The sequence below is a fragment of the Amyelois transitella genome, chromosome 20 (genome assembly GCF_032362555.1).
Source record: "Amyelois transitella isolate CPQ chromosome 20, ilAmyTran1.1, whole genome shotgun sequence".
Lineage (NCBI taxonomy): Eukaryota > Metazoa > Arthropoda > Insecta > Lepidoptera > Pyralidae > Amyelois > Amyelois transitella.
In genome coordinates this window covers 6,674,446-6,691,361 of record NC_083523.1, presented here as the reverse complement: position 1 = coordinate 6,691,361, position 16,916 = coordinate 6,674,446, and the positions used below count along the sequence as shown (strand labels likewise).

At 34.6% G+C, this 16,916-nt stretch overlaps 1 protein-coding gene across 4 annotated transcripts in view; it reads right to left on the bottom strand.

Moving 5' to 3' along the window:
- LOC106131618 (PAS domain-containing protein cky-1) overlaps nucleotides 1–16,916 on the bottom strand; it is a 151,964-nt gene that overhangs the window by 59,523 nt on the left and 75,525 nt on the right. For all 4 annotated transcript variants that reach the window (XM_060949862.1, XM_060949863.1, XM_060949864.1 and 1 more), the window contains one exon: nucleotides 11,219–11,392. In XM_060949862.1, coding sequence (XP_060805845.1) covers nucleotides 11,219–11,392 — 174 coding nt within the window. The remainder of the gene's footprint in view (nucleotides 1–11,218; nucleotides 11,393–16,916) is intronic.

The following is a 16,916-nucleotide window of genomic DNA, read 5'->3' as shown; positions in this document are numbered from 1 at the left end:
TTTTTTTATTTTTATTTTCAATGTACAGACAGCACTTTTCTACAATTTTATTATATGTATAGATAGATTGTAATTTACCTATCTAGTAACAATGATCGACGTCGTTCGTTGACCGGAACAGGCGTTAAAAAAAACAATATACTACCGATTCCCATGGGAAACGGATGTTTTCCCGCGGTAAAAAGTAGTCTTTATGTTGCGCCAGGCTCTAAAATATGTCGGTACAAAATTTCAATCAAATCCGTCAAATAGTTGCGGAGATTAATGGTGCCTATGTATAAGCATAGAATAGTGTTCGACGTGATTCTTTAATTTGACATAACTTTTTTATTTATGAACCGATTGACATGAAACAAACACTAAAGCATAACTGAAGCATACCACAATATACTCGTGAAAACCGCATCCAACTCGGTTCAGCCGTTTCTGAGATTAGCGTGAACAGACAAACAGACAAACCGACAAACAGACAAACCGACAAACAGACAAAAAAAAAAGTTAATTACGTTTTTGGGTTCGACATCGACATAACAATAACCCCTGCTATTTTTTTTATTTTTATTTTCAATGTACAGACAGCACTTTTCTACAATTTTATTATATGTATAGATAGATTGTAATTTACCTATCTAGTAACAATGATCGACGTCGTTCGTTGACCGGAACAGGCGTTAAAAAAAACAATATACTACCGATTCCCATGGGAAACGGATGTTTTCCCGCGGTAAAAAGTAGTCTTTATGTTGCGCCAGGCTCTAAAATATGTCGGTACAAAATTTCAATCAAATCCGTCAAATAGTTGCGGAGATTAATGGTGCCTATGTATAAGCATAGAATAGTGTTCGACGTGATTCTTTAATTTGACATAACTTTTTTATTTATGAACCGATTGACATGAAACAAACACTAAAGCATAACTGAAGCATACCACAATATATTCGTGAAAACCGCATCCAACTCGGTTCAGCCGTTTCTGAGATTAGCGTGAACAGACAAACAGACAAACCGACAAACAGACAAACCGACAAACAGACAAAAAAAAAGTTAATTACGTTTTTGGGTTCGACATCGACATAACAATAACCCCTGCTATTTTTTTTATTTTTATTTTCAATGTACAGACAGCACTTTTCTACAATTTTATTATATGTATAGATAGATTTCAATTTTTATTTTCAATGTACAGACAGCACTTTTCTACAATTTTATTATATGTATAGATTGTAATTTACCTATCTAGTAACAATGATCGACGTCGTTCGTTGACCGGAACAGGCGTTAAAAAAAACAATATACTACCGATTCCCATGGGAAACGGATGTATTCCCGCGGTAAAAAGTAGTCTTTATGTTGCGCCAGGCTCTAAAATATGTCGGTACAAAATTTCAATCAAATCCGTCAAATAGTTGCGGAGATTAATGGTGCCTATGTATAAGCATAGAATAGTGTTCGACGTGATTCTTTAATTTGACATAACTTTTTTATTTATGAACCGATTGACATGAAACAAACACTAAAGCATAACTGAAGCATACCACAATATACTCGTGAAAACCGCATCCAACTCGGTTCAGCCGTTTCTGAGATTAGCGTGAACAGACAAACAGACAAACAGACAAACCGACAAACAGACAAAAAAAAAGTTAATTACATTTTTGGGTTCGACATCGACATAACAATAACCCCTGCTATTTTTTTTATTTTTATTTTCAATGTACAGACAGCACTTTTCTACAATTTTATTATATGTATAGATAGATTGTAATTTACCTATCTAGTAACAATGATCGACGTCGTTCGTTGACCGGAACAGGCGTTAAAAAAAACAATATACTACCGATTCCCATGGGAAACGGATGTTTTCCCGCGGTAAAAAGTAGTCTTTATGTTGCGCCAGGCTCTAAAATATGTCGGTACAAAATTTCAATCAAATCCGTCAAATAGTTGCGGAGATTAATGGTGCCTATGTATAAGCATAGAATAGTGTTCGACGTGATTCTTTAATTTGACATAACTTTTTTATTTATGAACCGATTGACATGAAACAAACACTAAAGCATAACTGAAGCATACCACAATATATTCGTGAAAACCGCATCCAACTCGGTTCAGCCGTTTCTGAGATTAGCGTGAACAGACAAACAGACAAACCGACAAACAGACAAACCGACAAACAGACAAAAAAAAAGTTAATTACGTTTTTGGGTTCGACATCGACATAACAATAACCCCTGCTATTTTTTTTATTTTTATTTTCAATGTACAGACATCACTTTTCTACAATTTTATTATATGTATAGATGGTATTTACGATGGCGTTTGATGTTAGTGAAGGCAACCTCACTAACGTCAAACGCCATTGGCCAATCACAATGAGAATACGACGATCTCAGCCAATAGCGGCGAAGAGTCTTTGACGATATCTCAAAACGTCACACGCCACAAGCCAATCACAGCGCGTATGCTAAATCTTTATACATACATACACACACTTATAATCACGTCCATATCCCCCCGGGGTAGACAGAGCCAAAAGTCTTCAAAAGACTGATGGGCCACGTTCAGCTGTTTGGCTGAATGCTTCAAATAGTGACAGGTTGCCAGCCCATCACCTAAAAGAAGAATCCCAGGTTTATAAGCCTTTCCCTTAGTCGTCTCTTACAACATCCATGGGAAGAAGGTGGAGTAGTCCTATTCTTTATTTTGAATGGTGCCAGGAACCGCACGGGAACAAATAAATCTTTATAGGTATATAAGATTTCATGGATTGGTGCATAAATAATACCACCGACTCCACGAACTCCTGGCGAAAGATGTTCCCTTAGTGACAGTCGAGGTCAGTCACAAGACTTGAAAGATATATTATTAACTGATGAAATTTTGAGATAGTAACAGGTTGCTAGCCCGTCACATTAAAGATTAAACCTTTAAATACGAATTGACAAAAGGAACATATTTTTTCTCATATATTACAAAAATACATGACACAGCTATTGTTACGCGGGATAAAATAAGGATTGTTACCTCACACAATACAACCGTATTGCTTTGTTCAATACAATATTCGAACCCTTATTACAAGTTCGAAACTTTGTTGACATAAAATGTATCAACACTCTCTTAACACAATAGCCTTTTTCTGGTTGAATTTTGGGAATTTACCATATATCAAATAAAATCAAATCAAATATTTTATTTTCTCTCAAATCTTAGCATTAGCATTCATTGCATAGTTAGATTATAAGAGATTGGTGTCTGAACTAAGCAGATGCTTGTATCTCAGAAAACCAGCCTCGCCACTTGTGGTTAACATAACTAATGGTATCTTAACAATACTATTTATAAATAATTTTGTTTACATATGAGATTGTACATTACATATGTGTATATTTACTTCCTATCCTTCTAGCGTAAGTTCATAGTTACAAATTAAGTTGCCTTAATAACTATCTTACTAACTATAATAATAACACCGCTTAGCACTCAAACTAATGTACACAGCTCAGAAAATAATAATTAGTATATTGGCCGAGGTAGAAAATATATTATTCTCTCTTAATGCCAATAAATTGTGCCGTGTAGTTCCCGGCCCTTTCCAATACTACCACTCCGTTATTTTCAATGGATGTGATAGTTATACTAAGCAAGTTTCTGTGTGAACAGTGCGCAAATAATAGCCCTGTAATCGAACCTAGAACCAGTAATGAACCCACACAGCGAGGGGGTATTTTGTAATTTTCTTTAGTACTCGTTTTAATTTCACTCTAGATTAGCGTTTTTAAAAAAAAATATGGTTGACAGTCTTCAAATGTTCTGTTATACAGGATAATGATGAGTAGCTAACAGCAGAATAGTACACAGAGGTATATCCAATCCACGTTTGCCTTAATATTGTTTAATTTAAACACTAAAAACGTAAAAAGTAATGATACAAAGGCTAGAGATAAATTTGTTTGAAATGTTCTCGAAAAATCCACACTAATGTGGTTCTTTAATACATGCGAAAGTTCTTTTGTTACCGCTTCATGTGTTATCTACTGAATTAAATGTAAACAACCTATTTAACTTTTATTAATAACTATATTGTATACAAAGTTGATGAATGAATGAATAAAAGATTTATTTGAAATAACTCAACGTTCACAAGCTTCTTAAATACATAACATGAAATAAATAAAATAGAACTCAACTCCAAGCTTGTCTGCCCTGCAGCAATTCAAAAAGATCATTAGCTACATACATACATACATATGGTTACGTCTATATCCCTTGCGGGGTAGACAGAGCCAACAGTCTTGCAAAGACTGAATGGCTACGTTCAGCTATTTGGCTTAATGATAGAATTGAGATTCAAATAGTGATAGGTTGCTAACCCATCGCCTAAAAGAGAATAATATCATAAGCTCATCGGATTTAGATCTAGTTGATCTAGCAGTATAGTGTTTACAGAATAAAAGACAGTAAGATTATGTAGTTATATACATATAATCTATACTAATATTATAAAGCTGAAGAGTTTGTTTGTATGTTTTAACGCGCTTATCTCAGGAACTACTGGTTCGAATTGAAAAATTCTTTTTGCGTTGAATAGACCATTTATCGAGAAAGGTTTTAGGTTATATAACATTACGCTGCGACTATAAGGAGCGAAGAAATAATGGAAAATGTGACAAAAACGGGGGAAATCATTCATCCTTGAGTGCTTCAATGATGCCCAAAATAACTATTCCTCGCAGATGAAGCCGCGGGCACAGCTAGTGAAGTAAATATTTATGAATGTAGATATTAATATTTTTATTTATTTATTATATTATTCTGCGTAATTTGTCCCGTATATAATAAGTAAATTCAACGCAGCCACTTCTACGCGCACATTAATTTACAGTGGCAGTCATTACGTCACATCGTCATGCCTTCATTATACCAATACACAAAAGCCTTCTTTGTTAGTCCCGACGCAGATAATGAAGTATCTGGAGTATCGGAGACGCTATTGTACTGACAATGGAGATTTTCGTGATTCTGCGTAAGCGCCTCGTTTTTTGGTTCGGTATTGAGTTTTAGTATCAGTTAATAGGATAGAGATTGTGATAATTGCCTCAATTAAGGGAAACTTAATAGGAGATAAGAATTTGTTTCGGTAATGAGATCTGCTTATATTTTTGGGTCAAGACTGTAAGAGAATTTGCTGTTAAATGACTACTGATTCTGATATGTGGTTTCCGCCATTTAAAAATAAAAATACCATCTCTAGGATGTCGTAAAAGGCGACAAGGCTTATTATAAACATGTAGGCGATGGGCTGGCAAATTGTCGCCTTTACTAATATTATTAAGCTGAAGAGTTTGTTTGTTTGAACTCGCTAATCTCAAGAACTACAGGCTCGAATTGAATTTTTTTTTGTGTTGAGTAGACCACTTATCAAGGAAAGCTTAAGGCTATATAACATCACGCTGCAACTATAGAGTGAAGAAATAATGGAAAATGCGAAAAAAAAAAAACGGGGAAAATGATTTATCCTTGAGGGCTTCAATGATGCCCAAAATAACTATTCCACGCGGACGAAGTCGCGGGCACAGTTAGTAGTTAATAATTCAATTTTATAGAAGTACCAATCTGTTATTAAAATAACTATACTATATCAAAACTTGCATCTAACTCTAACTAATAATGTTCCAGTTATGTTCTCTTGTCGTAAATTACAATGGCGTTTAGCTTTGAATGTACTTAGGGTGCTTATACACATGCGGCAGAATATTTTGGCACTCAGCAGTCTTAATTAAATAAATTTTAATGTACTGTGTATGTCTCGTAGCCATATTTTGTATACATGAAAATTGAATAAGATAATTACATACATATAAACATATAATCACGTCGATATTCCTTGCGGGTAAGACAGAGCCAACAGTCTTGAAAAGACTGATAGGTCACGTTCAGTTTTTTGGCTTAATGAGAGAATTGAGATTCAAATAGTGACATGTTGCTAGCTTATCACCTAACAGAAGAATCCCAACTTTATAAGCCTATCTCTTAGTCACCTATAACGTCCAGGGGAATGAGACGAAGTGGTCCTATTCTTTTTTTATTGGTGCTGGGAACTACACGGCAGATAATTATGTATTTAAAAATATAAAATAAAGGTAACAAATTTAAAAAAAAACACATAACTCATTTGTAATTATGGTATATTGTATGCCAGGTGCTTCTCTTCCCGTGGAGATTGTTAAAGTCAATCAAGGGAAAGACTTATAAACTTAGCATTTTCCTTTTCAATACTGTTGGCTCTGCCAACCTCGTACGAAATAAAGACATGATAAGTACGTAGTAGTTATTAGTAGTAGTAAATTAGTTATAATTATTCTAAAGACTGTCTAAAAGCACCTTTACACAACTCGAAATGGTCGTTTACCGCTCAACTCATTTGTCTCGGATGAAATATTCTAATGAAACCAACTTCACTTGAACACACCTACAGTGGCGTCTAAGAAATTACATTTTAATTATACCAAGTAGATATTTATTTTAATTGAACACAACGTTTAGATTTCTGTAGATTTTCAGAGGATTTTCTTATTGATTGAGTGTGAGAAGAAAAATATTAATGTTAAGATAGTTGATATATTAGGAGTAGTCATGTCTTGAAATTTATTTAATCTTTTTTTTATTACTCTCATATATAGCACTAGCCGTTGCCCGCCAATTCGCTCGCCGCAAAAGTTCACTGACAATCGTTTCAATACATAAAAGCTGACACACCCTGTATTGTTCCTTATGATGAAATTTTTGTATAGCAATTTTTTTGTTGTACCAAGCCTAATGCACGTAAGAAGACCGCATTTATTTCAGAGCAAAAGTTTTCACGGGATGCTAGTAAAAAGTAAATCTCATTAACTAATCATCAAATGCCCTCTCCCGCTCTGGGTGGAACGGAAGGGAGTGTCAGACTTTTACTGACTAAAACCCACCTCGTTCCTTCAGTTGCCCTTTGCGTTTCGGGGCCACGGTATCTCGTTGGAACTTTCCCGCAGCCCCGGCTCAGTTTATCCCGTTTCCCCCCCTTGGGGGTTGACATTTCAAAAATCCCTTCTTAGTGCTCACTTATGTTACTAAAGGAACCTCTGTTCAAAATCTCAGACTCCTATACCGAGCGGTTTCGGCTGTGCGTTAATAAATCAGTCACCCAATCGCACCCCCTAAATCACGATTGGAGGGTAGTTTGAAAAAACTTATAATGTCAAATATATTTACTTGCCTATGTACGTGTTCATGCCAAGTTTCAAGTTTATAAACCCAAGGAATAAGATTTTTCATAGAAACGTTTTTACCCCTTTTCCCCCCCTTGGGGGTTGAATTTCCAAAAATCCTTTCTTAGTGCTCCCCTACATATCCCAAGGAACCTACATTCCAAATTTCAGCTGTCTACGACCAGTAGTTTCGACTGTGCGTTGTCTGTCAGTCAGTCACTCAGTAACGGAAGAGTTTTATATATATAGATTTGCATAAAGCATTATAATTTTTTCCAAATTCAAAAATATTTTTTTTTGTCTTTGAAATGAATAATTTATTGTTATGTAGTATGTCTAATTGTACCGCCACCTTTACGATTGTAGTATGAAACATCCGATAGTTGCCTCCAGGCAAAGCTTTAGCGAATAAATAATATTTCAGAAGTTTATGCTTAAGGACAAGACTTTGTACCTACGCCTGAGAATTTGTAAGTAACTTGTAGTGCTGATTTCATGAATATTCCACCGATATTACAACTATATACCTACTCATACACGGTATGTTTGAATACACATACAAAGGCAGACTTAAAAATTTTCTTTTAACGTTATTACTAGGGAGTTGATCGACTTCTTTTGTGCCTTGTGGCTCCCGGCACCAATCAAAAAAAATGAATAGGACCACTCCATCTCGTTCCCATGGATGTCGTCAAAGGCGACTAAGGGATATGCTTATAAACTTGGGATTCTTCTTTTAGGCGATGGACTAGCAACCTGTCACTATTTGAATCTATCGTTAAGCCAAACAGCTGAACGTGGCATATCAGTCTTTTCAAGATTGTTGGCTCTGTCTACCCCGCAAGGGATAAAGACGGATTTTATGTATGTATGTTGATTGACTTCTCAAGCAAGCAAGCAAGAAAATCTGTTAGGATCGTTGAAAGTAGAAATTGAATGAATATAGTGTAAAAATATATGACATTTAATAAATGTTTCGTTTACCAAAAAGTAATATTTTATACATTTTCACCGTTCGAAATAAGTGCAATGTACTTAAACTCAAACAGTTCACTAAGCTCGTGCATTTCTAAATTAATAGTCCACCTTAAAAGTGGAGTGGCAACATTTATTATTTTCCAATGTTTTACGCCACTGCCTGAGTGGGTGGCTCTGGATTAGACTAATCTTAATTTATGGACTCCAGTCTATAGTAAGTTGTTTCATAATTTACACCTGAGTCTAAGAGTGCGTACGCGTGCAAGATTAATGGTATAATTTTCATGTTATCATCTCTGAGAGTTAATAAACGTTTTTGAATCATGTGGCCTATTTTTGATATATAAATAAACCATTATTTATGTAGTGTAATGAGTATATCTTATCAAATTATCGTATCTTGATCAAATTAAGGACTTCCTGGTAAAGGGTCAGGTCAAAAGTACCCGAAACCGCCGAGCTTGCATGAAGAGAGTTATGAATGTGGATGAAGCGAAGGAAGTATGCAGAGATCGTGGCAAGTGGAAAGAGGTAGTCTCTGCCTACCCCTCCGGGAAAGAGGCGTGATTTTATGTATGTATGTATGTAATGAGGTCAGCTTGTAACATTTTTTCTGTATGTATTAGTTTGTGAATTCTTTGGGAGGAGGCATGACTGACTGATATATCAAAGCTCAGTCTAAAACCTTGGCTCTAGAGACTTGACATTTGACGTGTTGTATATAGGTTCTTTATGTGATCTAGGGATGCATTCAGAGAGCATTTCCTTATCAACTATCCTCTAGTTAAGACAAATGTATATGACATAGAGGTCTATAGTGAACGTACAGCTGAAACTACTGATTTTGTTGATTTGACATTCAGATATCTAAAGTGACGCAGTGTCAATGACAAATGACTTCTGGGAATTCCCACGAGAAAAGTCGGGGGACAAAATTCAATTCATGAATTGAATTCTATAAAGTGGAACCAGTAGAAGGAGGCCTGAGATTATTGACATTTTGGTCTATATGGATCAAAATATTGTGTTCATTATTATACCTATAAATTGTTATTTAACCCTAAGTCAAGTCTGTCAGTTGAAATATTAAGCTATAAATGTTGTTATATGACAAAAGCAAAATGTGGGCCAATAACAATGTTTCGTTACCATAATAATAACGTTTTGGATTACATTTAGAAATATATCGAAGCCTATTCAGTAGGAGTGTTTTTGTTTCCTTACATATAACTTTCAATAAAATATCTTAATTTTCTAAATTTTCCTATTGTACGTTGTCTGTAAGTCAGTAAAACACTCAATAAAACAAGACTTTTTATGAAGTATTTTATTGCATGAAGAATGTTTTAAAGAAATATAAATTTTGCAACGGCTCTATCAAATTTCCTTCGCAGAAAGTTACCTTTATATTAAAAAAATCCATAATTATTTTTTTCAAATGATCGAATATCTTCAGTGACCTATAAAAATGATAATTAGAGAGTCGCAATCACTCGGCTGGTTAATGAATGCTCATCGAAAATTATATTCATAATGTGAGTGATCCCTGAACTTTGGCGTTCAATCTTCTATTAAAATTGTAACGTTAGTCTTGTTCACATTGTGCGAGTTTATTGGACGAGGGGCTTTAAAGTGCTATTTTCCACAATTACAATACACGAACCTTAATTTTAAATTACAAGTTTGAATACTAATCGCCGATTTAATGGCGAGGAAAAACATCGTGTAGAAGAGTGCACGTGACATCTGGATGTGTAACAATGATCTAATACGGGTTAGGTTCCCCTGCTAAGGTTGCGGAGGTCATATGGGAGTCGCTTCTTTATCCATACTTTCATAAACATATAATGTTTATATAGAAGGAAATATTTGTATCTATGTTAAAATCACTAGTCCAGTGATTTTAACATAGATACAAATTATGATGATATTATAGATACAGATAAAACCTTCAGGAGTAAAATAAGCTTCTTATTATGTAAATTTCGATAGCACGAAAGTTTGCGCAAATGTTACCTAAATAAATTTTCACAACACAATACTAAGTTAATAAAAATTTACAATGCCGCTCGCCTATTGTAAAAAATCCTACTTGACTATAATGAACCCAAAATAGCCAATCTCACATTAAAATTGTAACGTCACTCACATGAAGTATCTTGGACAAAATTGATGAGAGCGCAAGTAATTAAAATCTTAGTTTTAAGTGAATATGAATTATAAGTCAGGTTCTATTCGAAACAACATCTGATAGATTGTTTTGAAAATCAAAACTGTTATGTTTGAATTAGCGGAAGGGAAAAAGTGAACTAAGCAAATTAATTGATATCTTATGGGTTTAAAATCACACGTAAGTAATAATCAGCTTATCTGATGGTCGAAACTAGTTAAGTGTTTATTAGCAGGCTAGTGTTGATGTTCACACTTATTAAGAAATCGTGAGAAGATCTCAAAGATAGTGTTAAGTACTTGATTTTATTAGTGCTGATTAGAAATTACTGGTTTAATAGATGATTACGTGTAATAATGAATAGTTTATGAGGTTAGAAATTCATTACGTTTTAATAGCGAAATCTGTTTGACCTGTTCATTTTATTTCAACCTTATATAATGAACTCGCTGATGCCTGCAGCTTCGTTCGCGTGGCTGAACGATTTAAAAAAAACTTCATATCTATATTACCTATACCTGTGAAGTCTTATACCGGTTGAATAAGTTAATTGTCAAAACGTCATTTCTATATTTCCTATACGAGTATTATAGCTGGACCATTACCTGCATCAAGTATTTCAGACTTTAAATTTTTATATGCCAACAGAAAATACCTATCAGCTGTTAACAACTTTTGCTACATACTTGACCTCGTTTTATTGAAGTTTTAACATGTCTATTGTGGTTCTACATAAGGTGTTCTAGTTTCCAAAATGAATTAAACCCTATTATGTTGTTTGACGTTACATATTTACGTGACTTTATTCCCAAAATCTACTAACCTTCTGATCCCCAAACCGCATCTGTCTCCTGGCGTTCCTCGCCACGTTCATCCTACAAAGAAACACCCTGTCTTCTCCATCAGCGGGCGCCCTGGACAGCTCGGTCCTCACTGCTTGCTGGTCTTGCTTGTCGATGACGTCGTATACGCTGTCCCCGTGGATTAGCAGGTCCTCCTGATGAAGAGGTAACTAAGTAAGTAAATGCTTTATTGTTCACTAAAGGGGTACATCACTACATAGTATAAAACAAAGTCGCTATTTTAGTCTGTTTGTCTGTATGCTTAAATCTTTAAAATTACGCAACGGATTTTGATGCGTTTTTTTGTAACAGGTAGAGTGATTCAAGAGGAAGGTTTTTATGTATAATTTTTGCCGAATTTTGCACCCGTGCGAAGCCGGGGCGGGTCGCTAGTTACAAATATAAAACAGTAGTAGTACAGTATAGAGTATAGTACAGTATAGAGGCGGGCTTATCCCTAAGTAGCATCTCTTCCAGCCAACCTAAGTGAAGAGAAGTTTGGTTTGATTGAGATATCACATGATGAGCGCCACGCCACGTGAGAAAACTAGGTTTTTAACTGAGAAACTTATAATTGTAGCACCCAATATTTCATCTTTGTATGGTTAGCTTATAGATTGGCCTCAGATGTTGTCTAGTTAAGCCAAGAGACGTGATAATAATGCGACGTATTAAGATAATGTCGAAATACGTAAAATGACGTTTTGTCAACTAAACCTTATTTAGTTGATTTATACAATTTTTTATGCAATAAAGAATAAATAAACTCAGGTTTCCTAGATTTGTTTTTGTAGGAACAACTAATTATTATATTTTTACACATAATTTGTTTGAGGTTTTAGCTTTGTCGGGCCATCAGTTTTTGTATATTTTTCGTAAATGTTAAATAAAAGGTCTTAACCGAAATAGTCTTTTAAAAGTCTTGTCTTTTTGGAGTTAACACTATATAGAAAATCTTTAATTTATATTGCGAGAAATATTATCTATATTAACCACGTATTTTAACTCTATTATTTTCCGCATTGAAGCTGCTGGCCAGGCTTTGAAGCTAAGTGCAATCAGGAAACAACTATGATGCGCAAAACAATCTTTTCTATTTGTCAATGTCGTAATCCAAGTGCCAATAGAACCTATCCTGTGCCTAAACACAGGAAGCGAAGCCGACGACGATTAAAATAATATCTTGCGGTTACTGCTATGATGAAAATGGCGACGCAATCATACTAAATATACGCCTCTTTAAAAATAAAAGCCGTCTGCGGTGATGCTGACGGTACCGCAATCAGCATTCCTTGCTTTGTTTTGCTGACCGTATTTTGAGACGAAGGACATAATGCGAGTTGGTCTGTGGTAGGTTTTATATCGAATATTGTACAAGAAATTGTAACTGAATTGGCCAAATCGTCAAGTAATAAAATAAGTAATAAAGTCAAGCATTTGTAGGGAGATCAATGCATTTCTTTTTAATATTTAATTTTTTAACGGGCATCTCAAATTTATCTAGGATTATATAATAAGAAAGCTAATCATATTCAGCATAAATATAACATAAGAAGTATGAAGGCAAAATTAAAAGAGTATTAAAGAAAATTATACAGAAACCTAAAAAGGTGTTAAACTTTCCGCAGAGCGCAAAAGCTAGCAATTAAGTAAACTTTAAAAAAAAAATAAAGCAATCTCGGTCTTAAATTATAAACTAATATTAAATTACTCAGCGCATGAGAACTAAATAAAATTAAGGTCTAAATATTCCCGGATAATTATAGTTTCTGGACGCTAGCCCGCCCGGCTGGGGTCATGGGGTCAACAAAATTACAGGATTTGCCTATCATTAAGCAATTAGCTTGCTTTTCTTTGATATTTGTTAATTGAATTTGCTGTGAGAATATTATAATTTTAAGGGATGTAAGATTTCATTTAAAATTCTGCACTCCTAGGTATTATTGTACAAACGTGTGTTTTTTTGCACTTTCTTTCATGTGAACCATTCTAGGATCTTCCAAATTCACAAATAAGTTTTAGCCAAAAAATATACTTAATTAATAAGATGTTATCTTCTCTGCCTACCTCTCCAGACAAGAGGCTTGATTTTATGTACGAGTATGTATGCTAAACAAAACTATAGTAAGGTGGCTGTGCATTAAAATGAATTAATTACATATTCCTTGTGGAGTAGACAGACTTAAAAGAGGCCACGTTCAGTTCAACGTTCAACGATTGGTTGCTAGCCCATCGCCTGCAAGGGGAATCCCAAGTTTATAAGCCTATCCCTTAGTCCCCTTTTACGAAACTCATTGGAAAGGTATGGAGTGACCCTATTCTAAAGTGCTACACGGCATTGAATGTATTTTTCGCCTTTTTATTATATTTCTGTGTGTACTTCCTTATCAAAGCTGTGTTAAGCTTGGAAAAGATTAAATTGTCAAAAATTTTAAACGAACAAGTAATAATATATGTATATTCGGACACAAACGGTTCATTATTCTTCATCACTTCAAAATAATCTCCATTTGAATGAAACAAAATAACTTGCCATTTTTCATCGCATACATATGTATGCGCAAATGTTAGCTGTATCGCAATGATAATAACAATAATCATGACGATGATGTCTCGAACCAGAAATAGATATAAATGACGCGTCATGTAGTTTACTCCGGCCGGCCTCACGTTTTTACAAGTAAATTGATTGCCTTATTCTTGGCGCGTGCTTACGATTTTTATATGGAAATTCGTTTTGCCAAATGCCAAATGACCGAATAATATTATTTTTGCCAAATAAACTACCAAATATATAAAAAAATAAACAAAAACTCTGTTTTGTGGAAACCTTATTAACGTACTTTCAGATATATTGAAAAGGGAATGCTAAGATAGTTTGGTCGTGTAAAAAGGTTTAAATTGAACGAAAGGGGCTTTTGGCGAAAAGACAAGAAGAGTACGCCAAACCGAAGACTTGCATGAAGAGAGTAGTGAAAGTGGATGAAGGGAAAATCCAGGGATCGTGGCGTGTTGAAAGATGTAGTCTCTGGTTACCCCTGCGTTAAAGAGGCATAATATTATGTATCTTTAAGTATGTAGACAATGTGTATTCGTCCACGACTTAGATTTAAGAGATTTATATTTGTAAATTGACGTCCGTTGACAATGGTGTAGTGTAGCTTGTTCCCCCGCTTCTTCTAACATGCGGTTTGAAAGCGGTAGTTGATATAATTAGATTTTAGTTATGTGACGTCAAAATCCAATTTTGAAAATAAATCTTCTATGTAATTCCCTGCAACATTGTATAATTTGTAGATATGTGGCAGCCCTGTAGTACGTCACACGTCGTACGGCCCCGCCCACCTGCGCGGGCGCCGCTTTGACCGTAACAGCGAGCGCGCGCCGTAGAATGTGGGGGGCGAAGTTTCATGCATCGTTGAATTGAGTTATTGTTTATTTAGTCTAGAATTAATGATAGTACTAGCAAACAATGGTTGTCAAACATTAAAGAGATTTGGAGTCAAAATAGAACCGGTAAAGAAAAAGAGTTAAATCTGTGGCAAAGGCTGAATTGGGAAATACAAACACTGACTTTGATCAAATCCTGCATTAAGGTCAGATCAATTGCTTGCATTAAGTGACTGGCGAATAAGGATGAAGCGAACGATGTAAGCAAACCATTGATTTTATCTGATTTGTAGGTAAGTACCTCTTTTTATTCAATAAATTTATTAAAACAAAGCTCATACATTACTTTTTGTTTTGTCTCCGGAATATAAGTTTTAAATGTAATATTAAAAAAATTACGGAAATGATTGCGAAGTTATAAAATAAGATAAATATACGTAAATCATAAACCTATTTTCCAGGAAAATGTATTATGATGGCATACACGTTATTAATGTCGCAATTCACTTAACGCAAAATTGATGTTAGCATTTCACAATGGAGTCGTGGTCGACAGATTTGCGAAGTAAATCTAACGACGAATGCTGTATGATTTATTTAACTGTTATTAACTATGCCAAAATGTCAAATGAGAGTAAAGAAAGGGTCAGACATAGTTTTCATTTTCCTTATTCCCCAGGTACAAGTTTTGTGTGGAAGTTTTAAATTTCAGTCGTAAAATCTTGTTATATAGTAGGTACACACGGCTCAGGAGATATCTGGCCCACCTCCCTTACAACAATCAAGGTAAGTTGGCGCAGCTTTTCCTGAGCCCACTGTATATCGTTATGTTTGTTTGGTAACGATTTTTCTTTTTGTTTAATGTAACGATTCACTAAGGTGACTCACACTCTTGACCAATACTTTCTTTTCAAATAGAAAGAGTCATATAATAATCATTCAAAAACAAATTTATATTTATGTTTTTTTTTAATTATTATTATATATAAAAAAACCTTTTACTTATAATAAAGAGATATAACTAAGAGTTAAAAGTTCCTACAAAGATAAACATAGTTTCCCCAAACCCGTCGTTCAGAGCTTACAAGCAACGAACCAAAAATATGATCTAGAACATTCTTCGGCGGCCCAATTGAAATCATCTATTGAATTTCCTCGTCTACGGATTGAATCCGAATCGTTAGATCACCGTTATTCGACAAGATCGGGAGATACGGCAAATGACCGGTGCAGTTACGGTAGATTTTTTAATGATTATGCCGATTGTTTATTGGCATTTCTGTGATTCTGTTATTTGGAGCATCGTAATGCGATCGTCCAAATACGCTATCTTAGTAATATGGTGGCTATACAAATTATATAAAAGATCATAGACATAGCCCGACCGGAGGATAGAAAAATAAAAAATAATTTGTTAAATATATAAATAAATATACATACGGGACACATTGCACAGCTTGAGTGAGCCTCGAAGTAAGTAAGTAAGACATCCAAGAGGAGAGAATGTTCGTTTCTCTCGGGATTAAAACCCTCCGGTGTCACAGATTACCGCTGCGTCAAGAGGCGGTCTGATAAAAATTAGGTGAACATATAAAACTTGTGATTAAAATCAGCTTCATTATAATTTAAAAAACAAATAGGCTAAATATATCTCTAATTTATATATTTATGTTTTTTTTTTGTATAATACACTTTAAGCTTAAAATTAAACTCGGATAATTATATTCATACAACGTTTTAACAAAATCGGCCCAGCAGAATAACCGTGAAAGCGTAACAAAAAGACAAACAGACAAATATTTCCGTATTTAATATTAGTATGGATTCAAAAATAGGTTTTGTGGCATTGTAGATATTGTTTCATGAGACAATAAGACAAGGAGGCAAACCAAATAAGGCTATACAGATAACTTGCAACACCTCTACTTCGCCACTATGTGTAAATGTTGCCTGCATAAATAAATAATGGGAGTAAATATAATTTAACTACGGTAAACTATGTCAGTAAACATTAAGGCTTATATAACAATATTAGCTATTAGACATATACAGACATAAAATCATGCCTCTTTTCCGAATGGAGGATCTTCCGATTACCACGTAATTGTATGCCTCCTTTGCTTCATCCACATTCATAACTCTCTTTATGCAAGCCCGTCGATTTTGGCTAAGTTCACGTTATTACATACTGTTTACAACCATTTAAATAAAATTGATCTTAGAATTTTTGGACAGTTTGTATAGTAATAAGATTTTGTAGGGCAAAACGCGAGACCAGTGCAATCCTCT